This window comes from Cydia splendana, chromosome 6, assembly GCF_910591565.1.
Source record: "Cydia splendana chromosome 6, ilCydSple1.2, whole genome shotgun sequence".
NCBI lineage: Eukaryota > Metazoa > Arthropoda > Insecta > Lepidoptera > Tortricidae > Cydia > Cydia splendana.
In genome coordinates this window covers 4613605-4639462 of record NC_085965.1, presented here as the reverse complement: position 1 = coordinate 4639462, position 25858 = coordinate 4613605, and the positions used below count along the sequence as shown (strand labels likewise).

The 25858-nt window shown below is 41.4% G+C and overlaps 1 protein-coding gene across 1 annotated transcript in view; it reads right to left on the bottom strand.

Moving 5' to 3' along the window:
- Positions 1-25858, bottom strand: part of LOC134791271 (serine/threonine-protein kinase ATR-like) — a 38462-nt gene that overhangs the window by 4362 nt on the left and 8242 nt on the right. Inside the window, exons 10-27 of the mRNA XM_063762256.1 lie at positions 22079-22194; positions 21706-21809; positions 21227-21417; positions 20671-20810; positions 20306-20464; positions 19206-19432; positions 17357-17510; positions 15232-15342; positions 12352-12518; positions 10313-10442; positions 9749-9906; positions 8513-8669; positions 7741-7980; positions 3987-4224; positions 2965-3068; positions 2198-2339; positions 1441-1597; positions 37-101 (exon numbers count right to left, since the gene is read on the bottom strand). Of these exons, the coding sequence (XP_063618326.1) occupies positions 37-101; positions 1441-1597; positions 2198-2339; positions 2965-3068; positions 3987-4224; positions 7741-7980; positions 8513-8669; positions 9749-9906; positions 10313-10442; positions 12352-12518; positions 15232-15342; positions 17357-17510; positions 19206-19432; positions 20306-20464; positions 20671-20810; positions 21227-21417; positions 21706-21809; positions 22079-22194 (2760 nt within the window). The remainder of the gene's footprint in view (positions 1-36; positions 102-1440; positions 1598-2197; positions 2340-2964; positions 3069-3986; positions 4225-7740; positions 7981-8512; positions 8670-9748; positions 9907-10312; positions 10443-12351; positions 12519-15231; positions 15343-17356; positions 17511-19205; positions 19433-20305; positions 20465-20670; positions 20811-21226; positions 21418-21705; positions 21810-22078; positions 22195-25858) is intronic.

The window sequence follows — 25858 nt, the reverse complement described above, 5'->3', positions numbered from 1 at the left end:
CATAAACAAAATTACAATTTTAATTATTGTATTTACCCAAGATATATCCAACCATTGACATAACTGCAGTCGTCCTTATGTAAGCCGATCGTGCTTGATACCTAAAACATAAAAATATGATACAATGAAAAGCGTTTGAAACAAATACTGTTATTAGTAATACCAAAAAGAATAGATAGTATAGAGGGGTCCTGTCATTGTAAATTTTGTAGTCACTGTAAATTTACTGCCATCTATCGACACACGACTAAAACTCAAAATGAAAACGTATAAAGTTATCAAAAAATGTATATATATGGATAAATGATTTTATTATTTTTATATCATTTTGATCCATGTTCATTCACTGATATCTATGTGTTAAAATTGTTAAATATGAAACGGTGTCGTCACGCCATCTAGCCGAGGATAGGCTAAAGGTGTGTGCGCCATCTATTCGAGAATGACTTTTACTTGAATTCCGAGGCACGTTTTTTCCTTAGACTTTATTCGTCTTATACGAAGTTACATATGTCTTTGGTAATACCAAAAAGAATAGATATTATAGAGGGGTCCTGTCATTGTAAATTTTGCAGTCACTGTAAATTTACTGCCATCTATCGACACACGGCTAAAACTCAAAATGAAAACGTATAAAGTTATCAAATAATGTATATATATGGATAAATGATTTTATTATTTTTATATCATTTTGATCCATGTTCATTCACTGATATCTATGTGTTAAAATTGTTAAATATGAAACGGTGTCGTCACGCCATCTAGCCGAGGATAGGCTAAAAGTGTGTGCGGCATCTATTCGAGAATGACTTTTACTTGAATTCCGAGGCACGTTTTTTCCTTAGACTTTATTCGTCTTAAGCCGCGTATCCATTAGAGGCAGCCTCGGGTCGAGCAGCCTCAACTTGAAGCAAACAGCCTCAGTTTGAGGCTGCTCGCTCTGAGGCAAAGGCTCGAGGCACGTTGTGATCAGCTCGAGGCGAATCGCCTCAGCTTGATCCGCAACGCAAGTTTAAAGCCAAAACGCGTCGATCGTCTCCATCAAATGCACGGCTCGGACTGAGGCTCCTTTGAGCACGGTAAAAAAACCGACAAAATATGGCTCGGCTCGGGGCCACGAATTTGCTTCGTGTCGCGGCGAGCCTCAGGTTGAGCAAGCGTCTCCACTTGCGCGGCCTCGGGGCGAGGCAGCCGCTCGACCCGAGGCTGCCTCTAATGGATACGCGGCTTTATACGAAGTTACATATGTCTTTGGTAATACCTAGTATATAATGCACATGCACAATATATATTTCTCTACAGTCCGCTTTCAAAAGTATCTGCCAAACTTTTTTTTACATTAAAATATTTTTTTTGTAAATCTATTATAGTACTTTTGACGCAGTCTCATTCGATACTATTAAAGCCACAATCTAACGTATCATGTAAAGATGGTCTTACCAGCCGTACGGATCTGAGAACACCCTTCGGAACCACTCTTGGAAGACGGGCGGATGTCGCGGCAGCAGTTTCTCTTCGTACATGCGTCTCTTTTTGTCGAACGGGTCGTTTTTGGCACACATCATCTCTTTCAGCTCGCGGTTACTTGTATGAATACCTTGATAATATAAAGTTTAATAAGAATATTTCAAATGTTAGAAATATAAATAGATCGTGTTAAATTAAAAATAAAATTAAATATAAAATTAAACATACAAAATTAAATTAAATATATTATATATAATATATTTAATTAAATTTTGGTGGTGGTTTGTTATATTTATTTGCGTGTTCATTATTTCTGCGGTGGGAGGGTGGGAACATTCATTGCATGTAAAAATACGCAAGTAAGTATAACGAGTTAGCACTGATTGACTAGCACGTTATCTTTTCGCTGATTAGCAAAGTAATATTTTGGTTTTAATTAATATGGATTTCCGCAAAGTAACGCCTGATTCTATTCACTATTTAAATAAAAATCATTATAACCAATTGAGACTTATTTTTGTACGCTGTACATTAACGTATTCACTGCCAGTGCGAGCTACGCTCATTATCTCGTGTGGTGTATCTGCTTTGTAGCGAAAAGCGCCTACGAAGAGAGAACCAGCCTAGCGAGTCGCTGGCAGTGAATGTTGTTGAAGTTGTCAATCATTAATGCGGTTCGAACAATATACTTAAAGCTACAGTTTTCTCGAATATATGATTATATGGATACCTTTTTGTTTATAAATATGAAGCAAGATAGGCCTCAGTCCGACCAGGTTAGGCACCCACTCGATGACGCCGCATTCCTCGTTTAGGGGGAGAACCGAGTATGTTCTAATGTATAGTCGGCGACGGCGCGTCTCTGGTGCATCCTAAAATTATATCGAATATTACACATGCAGTTAGGAAAGTTGGGAGGGGATCGGGCGGTCAAAAGAGCGTTTGAGGGAAAACCGATAGGGAAGACCGATAGGACGCCGCCCGGTCGGTCGACCTAGGTATCGATGGGCGGATGTGGTGAACGCTGATCTGCGCGAGCTCCGGGTTGAAAACTGGCGAGAAACGGCACAGGACTGGGATCAGTGGCGAGCAGTCGTGTTGGAGGCCAAGACACACTATGAGTCACTGCGCCTGAGGAGTAAGTAAGTAGTAAAGTTAGGATAACCCAGTTATCTTTATAGGTACTACCAGGGGCGCGAAACTCCTCCCTTCGGGCTAACTCGGCTCCGTTCGGCTCAGCATTGCTCCGAGCAATTATTAGGGTTGGCATTGACACCACTTGACGTCCCTTTGCGTGCACGACCACAGATAAGATAATGGCTTGAATTTTGACAACCCTAAATAACCGAAAGGGATAGTGCCATATATTAGAAAGGGACAGCATGATTCGTCCCTGAACCGCTGTCAAACTTCGGTTTTGTAGGAGGTTTCCTTTCTGTACGGTAGTACTATTCTTTATTCTTTATTCTATAGCTTAGATAAAAATATCAGGCATACCTGTAGGAATCTATTGACTACCACATTGAACTCCATCAAACGGTAGTCTTTTCTGAGATCGTCTCGTGGCTTCAGCATGATGATGTAGGCCTTTCCGTCTGAGCCTAAAAAAGATATAGAGTTACACAAATATTTGAATCAATCTTTATGCTTCTAGAGATACACGGGTGGAGTAGCGGTATGTTAAAGTCATTGAGTTATTATTACTTACTAAAAAAACTAAACAATGATATTGTCGCAATCGCAACCTGTACCACGCGACCAAAACGTCGTAAGCGCCGTAAAATTCATGGCGCTTACGCGTTTAGGTCGCGATTCACGCTCTGCTTCAATGGTTTGTTGCCAAAACGACAGCAACTCATGGCGCGAAATACTGGTTCTCTGTGCCGGTTCTATACGTTAGTTCAATGTAAATGTCAAGTTGAATGGTTAAAGTCGATTCTCTTGCCTGTCTTAGATGGCAGGAACTTGTAGAAATTAGTATGTATAAATTTAATTACCTTTCAGCGTGACTTTTCTCGGCTTCTGCAGCGACGGTAGAATGGTGATGTGTTCCTCTATACCCGCGAGGTACACGGGCGGTGTAGCGGGAATGTTGAAGTCGATCCTTTCTTACCGAGCAGCCTTGAAAGGTAGGACGAACTTGCAGAACTGAGTCTAATGTTAATTACCTTTCAACGTGACTTTTCTCGGCTTCTGCAGCGACGGTAGAATGGTGATGTGTTCCTCTATACCCGCCAGGTACACGGGCGATGTAGCGGGAATGTTAAAGTCGATCCTTTCTTGCCGAGCCGCATTGGAAGGTAGGACGAACTTGCAGAACTGAGTCTAATGTTAATTACCGTTCAACGTGACTTTTCTCGGCTTCTGCAGCGACGGTAGAACGGTGATATGTTCCTCTATACCCGCCACGTACACGGGCGGTGTAGCGGGAATGTTGAAGTCGATCCTTTCTTGTCGCGCCGCATTGGATCGTAGGACGAACTTGTAGAACTGAGTCTAATGTTAAAATTGTTAATCACCTTTCAACGTGACTTTTCTCGGCTTCTGCAGCGACGGTAGAATGGTGATATGTTCCTCTATACCCGCGAGATACACGGGCGGTGTAGCGGGAATGTTAAAGTCGATCCTTTCTTGTCGCGCCGCCTTGGATGGTAAGACTATTTTGCAGAACTCTTGGAAGGGCATCATTATGTGGCTGAAGTTTTCGCTGGCTAGCAGACGGGGCAGGGTGCGGACTAGAGCCGATACCGTTGTCGTCTGAAATAAATACCTTTGGTTACCGTAGAAACAATGTGCCTAAAAGCCTATAAGCACTTGCGGCTGCGCTTCAATTTTTAGTATGCAACCGTTGCCTTATACAGTGAACTGGCAAGTTGGCAACTAAATCACAGGACCAAAGCCGCCATACATTCGAAATTACTTTTATGTCAGGGACCTGACTAAAAGCGCGGGGGAGTGGGAGGATTCCCCAATGATTGCTCAGAGCTCCTGTGATGGGTAACTAGAGACATCTAAAGAAGAATGTTACCGATCCACTGGCAACTTGCCACTTGATGCGTTGGAGATATGCAGATTTGATCACCGACATCATCATCCAGAGGGTGTGTAGTGCTATCTCTGTTTACTATTATCTAAAGAATGATACCGGTCCACTGCCAACTATAGGTTTGTTACACAGCTCGATCAGCTTCTCGGCCAGCTGAGTGAAGTCGTTGAGCAGCTTGAGCATGTGCGGCTCCTTGAGCCTCGGGTCGGTGAACACGTCGCTGCAGCGCTTGATGCGCTGCGGATATGCGGATTTGATCACCGACATCATCATCCAGAGGGTGTGTAGTGCTATCTCTGTTTATTATTATCTAAAGAATGTTACCGATCCACTGCCAACTATAGGTTTGTTACACAGCAGTAGCGGCGGCTTCATACAACCCGATTCCCACCGGCTTGCCTAAAATTTATTGCTACATATATATCCATAACGAAAACACTACGTATTACCTTGTAATCGATAACACGATTTACTAAAGCTTCACTATTGATTAAATTTCAACTAATCATAGCGGGCGCGCGGGCGACTAAGTTTAAGCTTGAGTATTCATTCATGAGCCACCACACACATACGAAAACTCACGCACACGCTCATAAAGTTCGCTAAAGAAAGTCCGCGTATTTACGCATCAAAATAACACGGTTTTGTATCGAGTTATTCATTTAAATAAAAACCTTAAACGTAACATGATAAGGTTTATATTGGAAAAATGCACGCACACAGTCAAAGTCCGCGAGTGGCGTGAGTGCTGTACACCATGCTTCATTTGAATTTAAACCTTAAATACAAATAGGTAAGATTTATATTGGAGTGTAATGTTTCACAATTTTGAATCAAGTCGCGTTTGCCGCTCGTGTGGTTAATGTTGCCGTACCAAAACATTGAATTGAATTAATGGGTAATTTTTTTTTGTATTTTGCTATCATTAATACCAAATTTTCAAAAAATCTTTAAAAAAAGAAATTTTATTACAAAATCTAAGAATATTATGGAGTCGCAAGTTTAGTTAAGGTAATTTGATAACGAGGGTTTCTTCGAAGAAAGTACTGTTTATAAATTTGTAGTAATAGGTTTTGGAAGTCCGTAGGTCGTGTCGTGGGTGAAAATGGAATAATATTATGACAACACTTCCGTTCCGGTTATTGCCAAGATTTGTTGTTATTGTTGTTTTTATTAGAGTTTTATAGGTTTTAATGAGATTTTACTTAGTTGTGTGCATATATTTATATATAAAGACTAAAGCAGTGATTTTGAGTGTTATTAGTGTTGCGTATTGTTCGTGCAGGTGTTTCAAGGTCAGTCCTTGTTTTTAACAAGCTTTTATTAGGTCGATCTGTATGTAACTAATGTAATGGAATCTAAGGTAACTAATTTAAACATCTTCCAAGGATCGTAGCGTCATGAAAATTGACAGCTGTATGTAGTTCTGCTGACAATACAATAATATCATACTGTCGAACTGATCTGATGATGGAGACAGGAGGTCGCCATAAGAACTCTGTGATGAAACAACGCAACCTAATTGTGTTAGGGGTTTTTAGAATTGTCTCGATGAGTATTAGTTGTCTGTCGTAAGAAAAGTATAGTCAGCGATAAAAGCTTGTAAGTACCAAAAATGAAATTTTTGCAAAAAACTTATTAGTTAGGATTGTTAGGAATTTAGGAGTAGGAATCCGCTTTTGTCATACACGACATACACTGTTTATGTGACGTCAGTGATGACAAGTATGGCAAAGGTGGTTATACACTAACTGCAAAAGAACGAACTCAAGGACACACCTAGCGCTTTACTTTACCTTCGCTTATCATGAAAAAATAAGTACATAATGTAGGTGTTTCATGTAGGTGTTTTTTTTTTGCTCCGAGTTGTCTAGCGAAAAATTCCACGCGCCGCCACTGTTACACAGCTCGATCAGCTTCTCGACCAGCTGAGTGAAGTCGTCGAGCAGCTTGAGCATGTGCGGCTCCTTGAGTCTCGGGTCGGTGAACACGTCGCTGCAGCGCTTGATGCGCTGCGGATATGCGGATTTGATCACCGATATCATCGCCCAGAGGGTGTGTAGTGCTATCTCTGTTTACTATTATCTAAAGAATGTTACCGATCCACTGCCAACTACATGTTTGTTACACAGCTCGATCAGCTTCTCGGCCAGCTGAGTGAAGCCGTTGAGCAGCTTGAGCATGTGCGGCTCCTTGAGTCTCGGGTCGGTGAACACGTCGCTGCAGCGCTTGATGCGCTGGGGATATGCGGATTTGATCACCGACATCATCAAGAGTATGTGTAGTGCTATCTCTGTCACTATTTACTAATCTAAAGAATGTTACCGATCCACTGCCAACTACATGTTTGTTACACAGCTCGATCAGCTTCTCGGCCAGCTGAGTGAAGCCGTTGAGCAGCTTGAGCATGTGCGGCTCCTTGAGTCTCGGGTCGGTGAACACGTCGCTGCAGCGCTTGATGCGCTGGGGATATGCGGATTTGATCACCGACATCATCAAGAGTATGTGTAGTGCTATCTCTGTCACTATTTACTAATCTAAAGAATGTTACCGATCCACTGCCAACTATAGGTTTGTTACACAGCTCGATCAGCTTCTCGACCAGCTGAGTGAAGTCGTTGAGCAGCTTGAGCATGTGCGGCTCCTTGAGCCTCGGGTCGGTGAACACGTCGCTGCAGCGCTTGATGCGCTGCGGATATGCGGATTTGATGACAGACATCATCATCCAGAGGGTGTGTAGTGCTATCTCTGTTTATTATTATCTAAAGAATGTTACCGATCCACTGCCAACTATAGGTTTGTTACACAGCTCGATCAGCTTCTCGACCAGCTGAGTGAAGTCGTTGAGCAGCTTGAGCATGTGCGGCTCCTTGAGTCTCGGGTCGGTGAACACGTCGCTGCAGCGCTTGATGCGCTGCGGATATGCGGATTTGATCACCGATATCATCGTCCAGAGGGTGTGTAGTGCTATCTCTGTTTACTATTATCTAAAGAATGTTACCGATCCACTGCCAACTATATGTTTGTTACACAGCTCGATCAGCTTCTCGGCCAGCTGGGTGAAGTCGTTGAGCAGCTTGAGCATGTGCGGCTCCTTGAGTCTCGGGTCGGTGAACACGTCGCTGCAGCGCTTGATGCGCTGGGGATATGCGGATTTGATCACCGACATCATCAAGAGTGTGTGTAGTGCTATCTCTGTCACTATTTACTAATCTAAAGAATGTTACCGATCCACTGCCGACTATAGGTTTGTTACACAGCTCGATCAGCTTCTCGGCCAGCTGAGTGAAGTCGTTGAGCAGCTTGAGCATGTGCGGCTCCTTGAGTCTCGGGTCGGTGAACACGTCGCTGCAGCGCTTGATGCGCTGGGGATACGCGGATTTGATCACCGACATCATCATCCAGAGGGTGTGTTGCGGGTACGCGATTATTAGCTTTACGATTATTGCTTTTAGTTGGAGGTATACCTGGAAAAAAATGTTGATTGAATTTTTACGTCTATCTACAATACAAATGTACGAAAATACAGGACAAATAGCAATTTTTCAAATTTACTGTGAACCAACAAGCGCGAGACCACATTGCGGTTAAAATAATGGACTATGTTGTAGTGATTTCTAGAAGTACAATATCCCGAATTGTCTAATTTTAGCTTATTTTGCTCAGCAGTGGGACACTCAAATAGGCTAAAAAAAACAACTATATTTACTTTAGTTGTAATAATAACACATAAAATGTTTTTAATTATGAAGGAATGCCAAAATGACGGCATATGCCTTTCTTGTGCATCATAAGGTAAGAAAGGAGTAAAATTATAGATCTACCACTTGCTCAAACGGTTTGCGAGACTCCAACAAGTAGTATCGTATCCCATACATTTCACGACTCTTCTCTTTCCGCACAGACTCTAACCATCACTCACCTACTTCATCAATCTTTTGCACTAAGTGGCAAGGCAATAGGAAGTGATATAATCAACTCATTATACAAATAACTTACTTCTTTCACAGGATGGCAAATCCTCGACACAATTTGCGAGAAGGCAGTCAGATACAAGTAGAGGGGCAGTCTCTCCGAGTACGTCTTGATGACCTCCGTCATCTGCGCCAACACTGAGTGGATGCTCGTGTCGGATGACGTCACTTCTACGTCCAACCTGTGAAATGAGAACAGATTACAGTTATAGGAGCAAAAGCGACATCTACTTGGAATGTCATCGGGAAAGCGCTAAATTGAGGTATAGTTCGTAGCTTTCTAATAAACCCCGACGGCTAATCCTTTGTCTATTGTTAAGTAAAACCGCTCGTGCCACGTGCCACAACCACCTGCATAAAAAATCGTTCGTTCACTTTACCCAGGTAATTGAATTACAACTCCTATGGAAATTGCAATAAGATTCAAAATGAACTAATGGATAAATATTTTGTTACGATGTGTGTGGTCCGTTCAACTCGCTTGCACTCAGTACTTCGGTTACTGAGTGCCGGCGAGTCGAACGCTACAGAACCAGTCTAAAATGTGTCATCGAGATGCGTAACAAAGGCGCGTTATCGGAGAGCGCACCTACACTGGTTTTTTGAGCGTTGGACTAGCCCGCGCTCAGGTGCCAAATAGAATAATTAAGACCCTTTTTGCAGGTAAGTAGCACGTGCGGTTTTACTTAACAATAGACAATAGGATTAGCCGTCGGGATCTATTAGAAAGCTACGAACTATAACGAGGGTATGAATCATAAAAATATTATGAATTAAAGCAAACTATGTTTTCAAAGTTTAATTCTTCTACTAGTTCTACTACATTATTGGACATGTGTGAAACGCAATGTGTGAAAATTACCCAAAATACGACGAAACGCTTAGAGATAAGGTAGGTAGTGCCATTGTCTTGTCTTAACGGGGGCACTGCCATACCATGCCATGCCCCCAGTGTATTCATCAGACTAACTTACAAACCAGTATCTTGTTATTAATTATGTTATTATCAAAGAATGTTTGTCATCAACAATAGTGTTTTTAATGATAGTTAGATAGATAGATAGATTTATTTATTTCATAATACAGATTACATTATAAATTGCAGGCATGTCAATTTACAAGAATAAACAAGGATGTCACAAGAATATAATCAATAAAATATCAACTTAAAAATGAAATGATAAGATTTAAAAATAATGTCAAGAATAATGTTTGTGTGAATAATGTTTTTATTATTGATACTAATAAGTAATGTATTTACCATATAGACAGCATCCGAGGCATACTCTGGTACAGATACTTGTGGCCGTACTGAAGCGCTTTCCCATAGCTGTTCAGAGCGTATAACTTCCGAGACCAGTTGGGGCTGCCGCTGCCTGGCGTCTCGCTTACTTTCTCGTAGTACGCGCCTAAACAAACCTGGAGAAAAAAGGATTTTCCATCAGATTGTTTTATATTTTGGCCATGCATTTTTTACATGCTAAGAAGTTTAAACAAACACGATGTTAAATCTGCATTAAAGCTTTGTGGCCAAAAATATGATGTTGGAATTCGTCACTTACTATTGCCGCCTCTTTCTTCAAGATAAAAAGTATATATTATATATTCTCTTGAAAGTAACTACCTACTAGAAAGTAACGGCAAATACCTAGTGAATGCTCAAATACATACTGATTCCATGCAACATCCAGTTATTTTATAAGTTTCTTAGTACATCCAAGAATCTTTATTTACGCGCTCATTTTACTTATCGTTAAAGTCTCAATAATGAATCATATCCATAACAAAATATTAATATATCCAAAATATGTATCTTAGTGTTTACCAAGCTCTTTTCCCACTGCTTGAACACATCGACGGCTTCTTTGTAATACCCGATATTGACGTCTACATCAACGTTCGTAGTTTCATCATTATACTTAGCTATGAGCAGCTTTGCTTTGGCACATGTTTTTCTGAAACAAATATGATATTAAAAATAAATCACCCCACCAAGCACATTTTTGTACCTACTCATTTTTGGAAGTCGGTAGAAAATGTAGCGCTCACCCCTGTCATGCAAATCATGCGCGCACCCGAGCTGCATAGTGAATACATCGCCATTGTTAGTAGCTCGGTACTACTTACAGGGCTAGCGTGTTTTATTTGAAATGTGCAGTTTTTGGGCAGTTGTGTGAAAGTCAGTGACAACCCTACTGTGTTCTTGTACGGTGTCGGCATTTACGCAAACATCAAAAGCGTCGGTCCACTGTTACTTTTTACACTGTGGTAACGGGCCTGGGTTTTTGGTTGTAAATATGATACTAAGGTCTTTCCTACATTCACTTACTTAAGAGCCCATCAACGTGAACACTAGCGCCACAGCTTTAATCGTGATTATTTAAATTTAACGAAAGATATTTGAAAAAAGGGGGCCGCTACGTTCTGTATTTTGTATTTAACCCCTGGAGCGCCCCAGAATTACCGTAGTATGGAACTCCTATACTAGTTACCAGCACACGTGTCTGTTTAGGGCGCTCCACGGGTTAAGTACCTTTTGAATACATCAAACTAGTTTTTATGTTGCTGGATTCGTCAATCTATGCGTCCAATCCAAAGTTAAAACGGCCGTTTTTGTTTTGAGTCCATAGATCGACGCATGGTCTTCCATTCCCAGAGTGACACGGGCCTACGTCACAATAACATTGCCACTTTATTTCAACATAACATGTTACATGGGTACATTATACCTATGGTTAATAAGTTAAAATATTTCTTTATAATTTTATAATTTTCATTTATATGTATTTTAGCTTAAATTTTACAATAACACGTCATTTTTAATTACTCGTTAGCAATATCTTCCGATTCACGAAAGAAATTTCAGACTTTCGGGTAATTCTGTTTATACTACTGGCAACACAGGATAGCGCTGTGCACATTTGACAATTCGGATCTAGATAACTTCATGCCCTGACCGTCATCCTTGTCGAACGCGTGTTAATTGTTATTTCCTTCTCGCTCAGTGTCAGCAGTCGCGGTGTTTTCCAAACTTTTCACGTCGTAAGCTTGGTAATTAATGTGTAACTGTGAATTAGTTTTTTAAACGTTTGTCTTGTATAGATAAATAAAGTTTAATTTAATACATTAGATTTGTTTTATTTTACTATGTTTCTACATGAATAACTTAAAATTAATGCCGTTAAAATAATTTTCACCGTTGGTTAAAATTCTCCCACATTTCAAAGTTTGAGAACCTGTAAACAGCATGATGACGTAGGCGCGTGTCAGTTAGGTCATACGCGAATCTCGGAATGGAGTACCAGGCGGAGTATATTATTATACCATGGATCGACGAATCCAGCAACGTTAAATTTAAATAATCACGATTATTTAGCAGTGGCGCTAGTGTGCACGTTGATGAGCTCTTAATATATAAAAACCGGGCAAGTGCGAGTCGGACTCGCGCACGAAGGGTTCCGTACCATAATGCAAAAAAAAAAAACAAAAAAAAAGCAAAAAAAAAAAACGGTCACCCATCCAAATACTGACCACTCCCGACGTTGCTTAACTTTGGTCAAAAATCACGTTTGTTGTATGGGAGCCCCATTTAAATCTTTATTTTATTCTGTTTTTAGTATTTGTTGTTATAGCGGCAACAGAAATACATCATCTGTGAAAATTTCAACTGTCTAGCTATCACGGTTCGTGAGATACAGCCTGGTGACAGACGGACGGACGGACGGACGGACGGACGGACGGACAGCGAAGTCTTAGTAATAGGGTCCCGTTTTACCCTTTGGGTACGGAACCCTAAAAACGTAACTTCTCTGCATATAAATAAATAAATATGATAGGACATTTTTTTATATGAACAGACATTACCTCTGCTCACTAGTAAGTTTGTCCAGCTGTGGATACGCATCTTCCAACCCTCTCCTGAGCGTCGTAAAGGCGTGTTCGTGCTGGCCGCGAGCCCAGTACATTTTGGATTTCTCTATAAACAACTCTTCTGGCCGGTATTCTTCGGCATTCAGTATGTACATGTATGACTGAAAAAAAAATGTGTTAGAACAATTTTGAGGCAAGATTTCTTTGTTGATACACTCATACAATAAACAGTTTATAGGTTTATACAATAATTACCACTTCGTGGATGCACGTTTTAGTAAGATAGTTTTTTTAGGGTTCCGTACCCAAAGGGTAAAACCGTCCGTCCGTCTGTCTGTCACCAGGCTGTATCTCACGAACCGTGATAACTAGACAGTTGAAATTTTCACAGATGATGTATTTCTGTTGCCGCTATAACAACAAATACTAAAAACAGAATAAAATAAAGATTCAAGTGGGGCTCCCATACAACAAACGTGATTTTTGACCGAAGTTAAGCAACGTCGGGCGGGGTCAGTACTTGGATGGGTGACAAGACAAGACAAGACAAGACAAGAATGCGCCACACCCAGCCGGGGACATGCCCGCTCCGGTCTAACCGGCATACCAGGGGACGAAATTTGTGAGGAGTGACACGCTCTGGGATAGGAGAGGGATAGAATCAGCCGGCTATGCAGCCTCAAGCCAATATTGGAATGTAGGAGGGGTAGGTTGTGTCGTCGAAGGAGAGCGTTGGTGACATGCTGCTCGTCGTTTCCGCTTCGGTCTTCGAGATATCTTGTATCAAGTAGGGTCGATGTCGTCTTGAGGTGTCGTTTGCTCGTCGATTCGAGGTGTTGGTTCTTCTTCGTCTGATTCGCTGTCGGTTTCGTCCAGTAGATATATTTCTCCTGCTGCTTTGATGAAATCGCCTTTGTCGTCTGCCATGTTGATCCATTCACATGTGCGTCCACCGTCATACAAGTTTGTTCCTAGGCCACTGGCAGTGAATGCATTAATAGCACTCGACACAATAAACTTAATGTAAAATAATAATAAAGAGTATACACACGCACTCAACACTTTCAACTTTTTAGCAATTAACACATTAAATTTTTTACATTATTTTAGACAATTACAGCATCAGATGTCGACAGTAGTTTAATCACGCTAGGGCACGCTAGGATATACAAAATTGGATTTTAGCACTGCACAACACAGACACTTCTAGCACAAGAAAACCGCAAAAACACATAGAGTTTGCACACCAACATACAAATTTACTTCGAGCATAAGAAACTTGCACTATCACTTTAATTTAAAAAACACGAATTCAATAATAAGTATAGAAAAATATGTTAATAGAGTTTCACTTGGATTGACTGTTAAAGAATGTGATTTGGTAGTTAGGGCTAAAGACCCATGACACCCTCTTCCCGTTCCGGTACCTATCTTATCCATTTACTATACCATACTTGGTATCTCTTTGTTTGCAACTCGTATCGATATTATAAAACAATTGTTTGGTATTATTTGAAGTCTCTACCAGCATCTCTATTATATTCCTTGCGCCCCGGCGTGGTGAAAGTAGCCGCGCCGCGTACCCTTTTTTTGCATTTATTGCAACTCCACATGTTGTGATGGGACTGATGGGCTTAGTAAGTCCCTTTAAGCGGTGACCGCTTTGACTTTTGCGGGGCTTTTGTATTTTGATTCGTTTGTTTGAGCCGACTCTCTTCCGTATTTTACTCGCCTTTTACAACCCTTTACAATCGCCCAATACGCCTCACACTCGTTGTACATTGAGATCAGTGGGTTCCGTAAGAGGTCCCTTCTTTCCCTTGTTGCAGCCACCTTCAGGCGTAAACATATTTCTTACTCAATGACCTCTATCCTAACCCAGTCAAGTACGAGTAGGTAGGAATAAAATAAGGTTGCCGCTATATACACGCACATGAGACCGTCACGACAGTATCTAAAGTAACAACTTCCACCAACCAAACTTGTGCGAAGGAAAATAATTTGTGTACTGAACCCACCGAGCTTGTCCCAGATATGCAGCGTCCCTCGTGCCTCGTGAGAGCCCTATAAATCGTTAATTTAGAATAAAATTGGGATGGTATTGTAACGACGAAATTAACATAGAGTTCGTTTATAAATCTGCGTCTTTCGGTAGACTAATAGTTGCCTGTTTTTGGGCAAGGGTAAAGATAGTTATCTACATTTTCTCGTTGAAAGACAGCATACTATAGGTACTCAACATAGTTCAAACTCTGCTTCTACTACCTGCTAAAAACAAACATATGCAATTATGCAGACTCAAACCACATGAGCATGTTATTTAGAGGTAAAATGGAAAGCTCTCACCAGGTAACTTGTACTCTTGTCTTGACTTCGCTGAGGTTTAACTTCGGCGTATGCCCAGGGATTTTACACGTTTTAAAATCAATATACGTCAAACCGGCATTTCTCGGGAATCTCGGGATAAGATATTTTAATAGAATTGAAACCGAAACAAAACAAACCCGCGCGGTCAGTTAAATAGAAAAAAAGAAACACGGTCCGGCCCGCACATCTGGCGACATAATGGTATTGCACCGTACACCATTGAAAAACCTTCCCGGGACGCGTCCGACCTCGGTGACGGTCAAAACAAAACTCGGGTCAGTACTTGGATGGGTGACCGTCTTTTTTTGCCTTTTTTTGCATTATGGTACGGAACCCTTCGTGCGCGAGTCCGACTCGCACTTGCCCGGTTTTTTTTAGTGTAGATCCATATTTTGTCACAGAACAGCGAGACTATGAAAATCAAATGGAAGGATTCGATGTTGATGAAACATCGGAAACCTTTATAGTTTTTTAATACTATAATCATAAATTATTATTAAGTTTCACCTGTTGAAAGATGCCAGCTTTTCTAGCATGCTTCGCGCTTTGCAGCCAGAGGTCGCCTATGCAAGCTTTGAAGATGCCCGCCGTCGTTGGGTGTGTTGGCTCCAATAACTCCTACAAACATACAAGGTTATTTCAATATAAATCGTTTCTTTAAAGAATTAAATAATACAGTACGCTACAGCTCATTTACAGGCACTGTTAATCTAAGTCGCGGCACAGAATAGGTACTGAAGGTTCACTCTAACAAAACAGTCTATTACGACAGATATGACCGCTAGGTGGCGCACGCGCGAGCAGGTGTCCGTTCGGTGGCGGTGCGAGGCAACTAATAGTAGCGGCAGCCATAGGGCTAGACACCAAAACTGGTGTGGGCCGCATGTACTTGCAGCGACGCGACGAAATCGCCGAGTGAGCCACTCCTGGTCGCGGCTGATTTGATAGGTGTTTTCGCCAATAATCCGACAGTAACCATGAGCAAACTGGGACCAAATAATAGCGTTAGGTGTTCATAAAATGATGTCAAAATTAAAATTCTGTCAAATATAATTTTGTGATTGTTATACCTAAAGAGACAAAACTTTACAGGCATTTTAAGCTTTATGAGTCCTTACTCACAGAGCTTAAAATGCCGGGCTAGTACCTATGTATCCTTGACCCACAGAACACCGCCTCTAGAAACCTAATATTGGCCATTTTGTTCCCGACGCAAATCACCAAACTGTGAGGTGCGGGAGGGGTGCTCACGGCGTTGCGATTGGTCGTTCCAAACATGGCGCGCTGGCACGTGTAAGCGTAGGGATGGGACATGTTCATTACAGGTAGTGGGTACTGCTACCAGTGATACCGAAATACATTGTGGTAAAATTATTACTAATTTAGTATACTTAGACTTTAGAATAAACTTAAACTTACTTAATAATTATATTGATTAATTTAATATTTCATTAAGTAAGTAATTTAACAATGTACCTGAATTTTTTACTTAACATATTAAGGCCCCAGTACACAATGGGCCATCGCCGGCCACTCCAAGGGACGCAGCCATGCGGCAGAATGAGATAGCAATATCACTTGCTCCCTCTAACGCATAAATGCGTCCCTTGGCGATGGCCCATTGTGTACTGGGGCCTTTAGGGCATTTCTGTTTAAAGTACCCAGAACATGAAATTTAAAGTTCGAGTCCGACTCGCACTTGGCTGGTTTTTTATATTATTTCCACTCAGAATCGCAATCTCTTTCGATACGAGAAAAAAGTGTCACCAAAATCTCATACAATTATTTTCTTTTGTCCGTTTTATTAAGGTCATAGAAGGTTGTATTGAAAACATATTCAAATTGACCAATAACATATGCCTATTACAAATCAACTTCGAGTTCTCTCGCACTTCTTTGAAGTTCATCATCAGGTGCATCTCGTGACATGAGACCTAACTGCTCACCTAGAGGATTCTAAAAAACCCATACAACATATGTCTATCACAAACCAACACCGAGTTCCCTCGCACTTCTTTGAAGTTCATCATCAGGTCCATCTCGTGACATGCGGCCTAACTGCTCCGCTGGCCTAGAGGATTCTAAAAAACTTACACAACATATTACCTATATATTATGTCTAAAATGGTACAATACGGTATGACGAAGCACGAAGTTTCCGCAACTGAAAAACCATCATCGTCACATCACTAGTCGAAAGGGAAAGGGATAGCGCATTGCATTTTCAAGTTGACGAAAAGGGACGGACATACTTCGCATCTGCTTTACTGACCAGTATAAAATGAACCCCGCGGACAAGAAACATTATTCAATGAAATAATGATTTTGACTTTCCTGTGGGATGTTATTCCATCTGTTTCGTAAGTAGATGTCTTAGATGACTTGCCACACCATTTTACGCTGCAATATCCCATGATTTCCCAATGAATTCAATAGTTTACGATTTATTTTCTTAGACTCGTGCACACTGCTAACAGGTCGTAACCTTCGGGCGCAACTGATCGGAGCGGCGCGCGAACAATCATAGATTTGACCTATACACCATACGGGCGGTGACCGCGAGTCGTCCTATAAGCTCGGTCTATAGGGGTTGGTCTGTGTTGACCGTAGATTGAGTAGCCTAGATTTATACCTGTGTCTGTTGCAGCAATATCCGCCGAAGCCTCAACAAAGGCTCCACGGTCCGGACGTCCGACTGTACTACGGAGAGGCGTCGGCGCCACTCGTCTAACAACTTGTTTAATACGTCAGCGGCCTGTCTGTCCCCATCGTTTAGGGATTTTAGTCTGAAAAGAAAGTTTGGTTAGGTAATTATGTTAAAAACAAGGCAAAGTACATACATTCCTATGCTTCACTGACAAACTGACTCTTATCAAACTCATGTGAGTTTGATAAGAGTCAGTTTTTCAGTGAAGCATAGGTATAAAGAAACATACTGTCTGCTTCTTATACTAGTACTAGACGGGCCCGCAGCTCCGCTCGCGCTCGACGCGGTCCCAGTACGTGTCGTCTTGAAACTTAAGCCATTGTCAATAGAGGTGTCATCTATTGGGCATTAGCATGTCGAGCACTAGTACGTTTACCTTATATGTTATTACTGTAATGAGTGCCAATTTAATTCAACTGTTAAGGTCTGGTTTCCTAGGATAGCGGTGCCGTCATACAGCGGCCGTCTCCATAAAAAATACTACTCATCCATATTTAGCCGTAATATCTTGTATGGAGACGGCAGCTATATAACGGCACCGCTATCCTAGGAAAACAGAGCTTAACGGCTCGTCCATGGTATGATCTCATACGGCAGCGATCGACAAGTGATCTCCCTCTCTCTCCTACTCATAAAGTGCAAAAATTCAAACGCGCGGTGTAGGCGTAACTAGTACAACTTAGCATTACAAATTTGGTACCCTTGCAAGACTTCTTCAACATGTCTCGCCTCAGTAATAACATGCAAGCCCAGCACGCTTTGATATCCACTCCTTAAAGCACTTTCTCCCTTCGCCTCCCCATCCATTTGCGCTAATAGCTTGGCTATGGCAGTTTTGTCGTAGTTTTCTAGAACTAAAGATGACATAATCCTACCTTTGCAAGACTTCCGACTCAGTAATAACATGCAAGCCCAGCACGCTTTGATATCCACTCCTTAAAACACTTTCTCCTTTCGCCTCTCCATTCATATGAGCCAATAGCTTTGCTATGGCAGTTTTGTCGTAGTTTTCTAGAACTAAGGATGACATAATCCTACCTTTGCAAGACTTCTTCTACATGCCCCGCCTCAGTAATAACATGCAAGCCCAGCACGCTTTGATATCCACTCCTTAAAGCACTTTCTCCCTTAGCGTGTCCATCCATATGAGCCAATAGCTTGGCTATGGCAGTTTTGTCGTAGTTTTCTAGAACTTAAGATGACATAATCCTACCTTTGCAAGACTTCTTCAACATGCCACATATCCACTCCTTAAGCACTTTCTCCCTTCGTCTCTCGATCCACATGAGCCAATAGCTTGGCTCGCTTTGATATCCACTCCTTAAAGCACTTTCTCCTTTCGCCTCTCCATCCATATGAGCCAATAGCTTGGCTATGGCAGTTTTGTCGTAGTTTTCTAGAACTAAAGATGACATAATCCTACCTTTGCAAGACTTCTTCAATATTTGCCGCCTCAGTAATAACATGCAAGCCCAACACGCTTTTATATCCACTCCCTTAAAGCACTGTCTCCCTTCGCCACCCCATCCATATGAGCCAATAGCTTGGCTATGGCAGTTTTGTCGTAGTTTTCTAGAACTAAAGATGACATAATCCTACCTTTGCAAGACTTCTTCAACATGTGCCGCCTCAGTAATAACATGCAAGCCCAGCACGCTTTGATATCCACTCCTTAAAGCACTTTCTCCCTTTGCCTCTCCATCTATATGAGCCAATAGCTTGGCTATGGCAGTTTTGTCGTAGTTTTCTAGAACAAAAGATGATATAATCCTACCTTTGCAAGACTTCTTCAACATGACCCGCCTCAGTAATAACATGCAAGCCCAGCACGCTTTGATATCCACTCCTTAAAGCACTTTCTCCCTTCGCCTCTCCATCCATTTGTGCTAATAGCTTGGCTGTAGCGTTTTTGCATGAGAGGTGCAAAAGAGTGTTGTCTTGACTGCGGTACGAGAGGAGAATGCGGCCCATTAGGACTCCCCAGTTTTCTCGGGAACTTGGCTGGAACAATAAATTATTGCTTAACTATGGATGTAAGTTAGTGCAAGTAGCAGAAGGGAAGCCTAATAAACCCCCGTGGCCCTATGTGCGATGTCATGGGGTTCCCCTATACATAGATGTGTCAAGCGACGAGATATTTACTAATCTAAGATGACTCCTTGGTATAACAAGATTTAATTTAGAGGATTTAGAGGAGCAATTGTGAAAAATCGTCAACATTGGAGCAGTTAATGGAAGTCGACCCTAAGGTCGTTAAACGGCGGGTGGACACGCTGCCTCCTGTGACCTTTGATCAGTCTGAGATACATTATTTTGGTAAACGAATCTAACCGCGCGATTCGGGAAATGAATTAGAGATACACTAGATATGAAATAGTAAAGATATGTGACGTTCCACGGCAAAAGGTACCTTGTCTTGTGTGTTAAGTACAAGCACCAGCCGCCATAAGGTACCTTTTGCCGTGGAACGTCACATATCTTTACTATTTCATATCTAGCGAATCTCTAATTTATTTCCCGAATCGCGCCATTCGCGCCGTAAGTCAATTAACATGTGCTTTTCACGTGACTTTAGCTGCACAACCGTCTGTCTGCTTATCTACTGAACCGGCCGAGCCTCCATAGTGGTTCGGAGGCTAACTACAGCAGACCCTTTATTGTGCTCACTTAATTAATACAATGTGAACTAGTCTTAGTATACCTAGGTCCTATGTCTTACCAGTGGCTTGTTTATCAACTCGTCTAGCTGCTCGAACCGGCCGAGCCTCCACAGTGACTCTGCGGCTAACTCTGCGGCAGAACCTTCGGCCTCGTGCTCGCTTAGCAAGCGGTATGCTGTGAACGACTGGTCTAGACCTAGGTCCTATGTCTTACCTGTGGCTTGTTTATCAACTCGTCTAGCTGCTCGAACCGGCCGAGCCTCCACAGTGGTTCTGCGGCTAACTCTGCGGCAGAACCTTCGGCCTCGTGCTCGCTTAGCAAGCGGTACGCTGTGAAAGGCTGGTCTAGACCTAGGTAGCAGTCTACCATGCCCTAAAAAGACAGGGTTTAGGATGAGATTAAAGTCGTGATTGATAATATTTGGCACATAGATGATCTGTAACCTCGACGAACGTATAGTGTTGGTTTACAAAAGTGTAAAGTATGTGTCACAGTGACACGCACTTTAATTACCAAATACAAGTAAATACTTAAAAACATTTACAACAATAATTAAACTTCCAATAGAAAACAAGTACCCGCAAACTGTGCCTATCTAGTTGGCCCTCTTGCGCCAGTCGTTCGTAGCAAAGAGCTGCATCCTGCAACCGGCCTGTCACCACTTGCGTCAGTATTAGCTCGTTCAGAGATGGTTCTGACCTCTTGATGGATAATATGCCTGAAAATTTACAGTTATAAAAAAGTCATTATCAAAAACAACTATGTTTTCACTACACACTAATGCCTACTGTACTTCGCACGTTGAAAGTATTGGGCTTCGTCAACCTACACTCGGGCGGTATACTAGGATAGTAGCTGCGGATAAGGTCTTCTATCTACCTCCTGCCTCCATAATCAGAATAACTTCGATAGTACTGAATGAACACTGGGCTAACCGTCCAAAAATGACAATATAATAAGGTAAGAGTTAATGTGGTGAACTCATGGTGAAATATTTATTATGCTAATTTTATTTTAATTGTTAATTTTTGTTCTATTTTTATTTTTAATGTAATTATGAAAAACGACATGTAATATGAATTTTTATGAATATACGAATATGAATAAAATATCCTTGAATGATTAATATCTTACCAGCGACCGAGTCCGGTTCATCCAGCAGCGCGTATATCTCGGCCAGCAGCGGCAGTTGTTCCTGCATATTGTGTTTCTTCTCTCCCATGTATAGTTCTAGGTATTGCAGGGCGCGCTCTAGTTCGCCGCAAGCGAAGTTGCCGCGAGCTATTAGAAGCTTGTCGAATTTGTCCATGAACATTGATATCGCCCTAAAATTTAAAACTTTTTAGATAAATCAGGGACCATAGCCAAGATAGCAATCTTTTATTAACAAACGCCAATCGAAAAGTACAAAGTAACGGGATGACAAACGCGACGAAAAGTCACGTGATCATTTACCTACATAGGTATATAATTAAAGTTTCGTTTGGCGTTTTCTATAAATGATTGTCACTTGGCTAAACCCAGTGATAATGGACAGATGGGCTGTTTGAAACATTAATCGATCGTAAAACACAAGCTTTTACAAAGAATTTCAATATTGTAAATAACATTACTTGTAATTCTCATTCTCCAAAGGCCGCTGTTTTGAATGGCACCATTCCAACATCCATCTATTCAAGAAGTCCAGCAGGGTATAGATAGTTTTACTACATTTGCTCTGAAATTAGAATACATCTTTATCATTATCTTTATCGACAATTTTCACAGATCTTAATAGAGTAAACTTAAGGTTCCATACATAAGTATTACCCGCTGTGTCCACGGTTTGATCTGCGGGATCAGTTTGTATCATGTGCATGTAAAGTATGCTTGTGGTGTGGAAGTTTGAATTTACTCTAGACTAGGGTTCTAGAGTAAATTCAAACTTCCACACCACCTGCAGAACTAAGTTAGCAGTATCTAAAAATATACTTAGTGTAGGCTTACCTGGTTGCCTTCCTCTGCTTGAACGGTATTAATGTTAGGTGTCAAGCGTACGTCTCGAAGCATTTTATATCGGTTTCCATCTGATATCCCGCTTTCGGTTCTAGCGCTCTCGGACCCTGAAAATTGTATCTGATCAAAAACATTTGTCATATTTCCATTAGTGTTTGTTGTAAAAGAAAACCTGTTTTAACAAATAAAACCGTAGGTATTGTGTTCACAGTATCTGAACGTGTAGTACGTGTAGCAAGAAAAAGTTATTTTATACACCGTGTTTTTTTTTAATTCCGTTAACTTCGGGGTATAGTTAAGTACGTTTATAAGAACTAAATGGCATAGTTAATTTTCAAAAAAAAAAATTTTTTTTGTTTTCTTTTTTGTTTTTTTTTTTGTTTACAAAGTAATTAAATGTAGCATATAGCGTTGTTGTAACACGGGCATTACATTTAACTCAACCAAATAATTGAAATCTGTGACATATCAATGTCATTTCGTACATCAATCGACCGAGATTGTACTTAAGAGCGCTCTTACAAGAAAAGTCGAAATAATGCAAAATTGATGATACTAGTCGACGAAATTCAGGACTTTGCGCTCATTATTAGAAACAATGAGTACTTGTTCCAGTAAAAGCGTCTTCTTATCTTTATAAATATCGTTGTAAATATTAGAAAAAGGACTTATTAAATTAGTAATGATTTTTTTTCTGATGGTCGTTTCCGAAAAACCCCGTGAAGCACTGAATGGCGAGCTCTTATTTGGAAATGTTGAGAATTTTACTCTGCTAAACCTGGCTATTTTGTATTACTAATACCCTGTACTTTAGGCATATCAAACTATATTTTTCCTACATACCTTTGAGAAAGAGAAAATCAAAGTAAAACGAACTCGATTTTCTCTCCGAAACAAGTGTCAATTCCTACGAAAATCTACTTAATATCGAAGTCATTTTCATACTCAAGCAATCTGCAACGTTTGCTTATACTGTTGGTATACATTAGTGTTTATGAAATTCTACTATAATTTTTTGGCAATTTTTTGAAAACTACTCTATATTACCGATGACGCGCGCTGCGCCAGCTCAGTGCCGCGGCAGAGCTTGTAGAGGCAGGACGTGTGTCGGTCGGCTCCGCACATTTTCAACGGCGACGACGAGGTTTTTTATCATTGTGTGCGGCGGGCGCCGTGTAAAACGCTATACTGTGTGCGTGTAAACCGCAACGAGAGACTTTGATCCTAGCACTGTTTTTATAGTATTATAATTTATAATGGTACAGTTTAATAAACTACCGGACAGGATTAAAAATATTTGAAACGACCTGACATTCTATATGTATTTATTTGACTCAAGATAGTACTCAGGGTCTGATGATGGAGCCGGAAGGTGGTCACCGGTACCAATCAACCATGCAACTAAACCACTTCGTGTTTGGGCTCGTTTGATTCGGCTCAACAAGATCTTTGACTTAAGATAGTACTCAGGGTCTGATGATGGAGCCGGAAGGTGGTCACCAGTACAAATCAACAATGCAACTAAACCACTTCGTGTTTAGGCTCGTTTTATTCGTCTCAACAAGATCTTTGACTTAAGATAGTACTCAGGGTCTGATGATGGAGCCGGAAGGTAGTCACCGGTACCAATCAACCATGCAACTAAACCACTTCGTGTTTGGGCTCGTTTGATTCGTCTCAACAAGATCTTTGGCACAAGATAATACTCAGGGTCTGATGATGGAGCCGGCAGGTGGTCACCGGTACCAATCAACCATGCCACTAAACCACTTCGTGTTTAGGCTCGTTTTATTCGTTTCTATAAGATCTTTGACACAAGATAGTACTCAGGGTCTGATGTTGGAGCCGGAAGGTGGTCACCGGTACCAATCAACCATGCCACTAAACCACTTCGTGTTTAGGCTCGTTTTATTCGTTTCTATAAGATCTTTGACACAAGATAGTACTCAGGGTCTGATGTTGGAGCCGGAAGGTGGTCACCGGTACCAATCAACCATGCAACTAAACCACTTCGTGTTTAGGCTCGTTTGATTCGTCTCAACAAGACCTTTGACACAAGATAGTACTCAGGATCTGATGATGGAGCTGGAAGGTGGCCACGGGTACCAGTCTACCATGTAACTACACCACTTCGTGTTTGGCTTCGTTCGATTCGTCGCAACAAGATCTTTGACACAAGTTAGTACTCAGGGTCTGATGATGGAGCTGGACTGTGGCCACGGGTACCAGTCTACCATGTAACTGAACCACTTCGTGTTTGGGCTCGTTTGATTCGTCGCAATAAGATGTTTGACACAAGATACTACTCAGGGTCTGATGATGGAGCTGATGATGATAGACAGGTACCCGTCGCCACCTTCGCGCTCCATCATCAGACCCTGAGTACTACCTTGTGTCAAAGATCTTGTTGAGATGAATAAAACGTGCCTAAACACGAAGTGGCTTAGTTGCATGGTTGATTGGTACCGGTGACCACCTTCCGGCTCCAACATCAGACCCTGAGTACTATCTTGAGTCAAAGATCTTGTTGAAACGAATAAAACGAGCCTAAACACGAAGTGGTTTAGTTGCATGGTTCATTGATACCGGTGACCACCTTCCAGCTCCATCATCAGACTCTGAGTATCACCTAGTGTCAAAGATCTTGTTGAGACGAATCAAACGATCCTAAACACGATGTGATTTAGTTGCATGGTTGATTGGTAATGGTACCTTCCAGCTCCATCATCAGACCCTGAGTACTGTCTTGTGTCAAAGATCTTGTTGAGACGAATCAATCGAGCCCAAACACGAAGTTGTTTAGTTACATGATAGACTGGTACCCGTGGCCACCTTCCAGCTCCATCATCAGACCCTGTGTATCTTCAGTGTCAAAGATCTTGTTGAGACGAATCAAACGAGCCTAATCATGTTACTACATGGTTGATTGGTATCCGTGACCACCTTAATCATCATCAGATCCTCAGTACCAGTTCGTTTTTAAACCCTCGTTGATACAAACTTTACAACCTATAGGTACCAAATGCAATGACGAAACATGTAAATAAGCGAGTAGGTACCTATAATTTCTTTCGAGTAATATACCTTCATAAGTACGAGTATGGGGCTATTCATAAATTACGTCGTTTCAAATGGGAGGAGTGGGGGGGGGGGGGTCTGGACATCGGATGATGGTAACATGACGTAGGAGGAAACAGATTCATCCGAAGCTTGATTTTTGGATGATTTGAGGGGTGGGGGGGGGGTCAAAAATCGTCAAAAATAGATGACGTAATTTATGAACAGCCCCTATGTACATTTGCACTGCATTTAGTATTTTCGTACTTACCAAATAACAGTTTTAGAACTTTAAAAGTTAAGTACAGTTAGTGTTGTTATGGTTGATTTCAATATGCTTCGCGAAGGATCAAGAATGTTTAATCCATCATTGTAGTGCGAGTGTGGTAGAAGGGATCGGCGTACTGAGCTCGCACGGCCTGCCGCAGCGCGTAAAATACCTAAACTCGCTCAACGCCGAAATGTAATAGCGCTCTTAAGTTTAGTAGCAAATGTATGAACTCATTCTAAACACTAATCAATATGTAAGCCGGCCCTAAGGCAAGTGTACACGCTTGTAGAGGCCTTATAAGAAAAAAATAAATTATGGATTATCTCCGAAATGGACTTAATTAGAACATCGGTGTCTTTGAGAAAGTTACTTGATTTAAGCTCAGGAATGCACCCTTGAAATTAACGGAAATAAAAAAAAACACGGTGTATAGAAATTAGCGT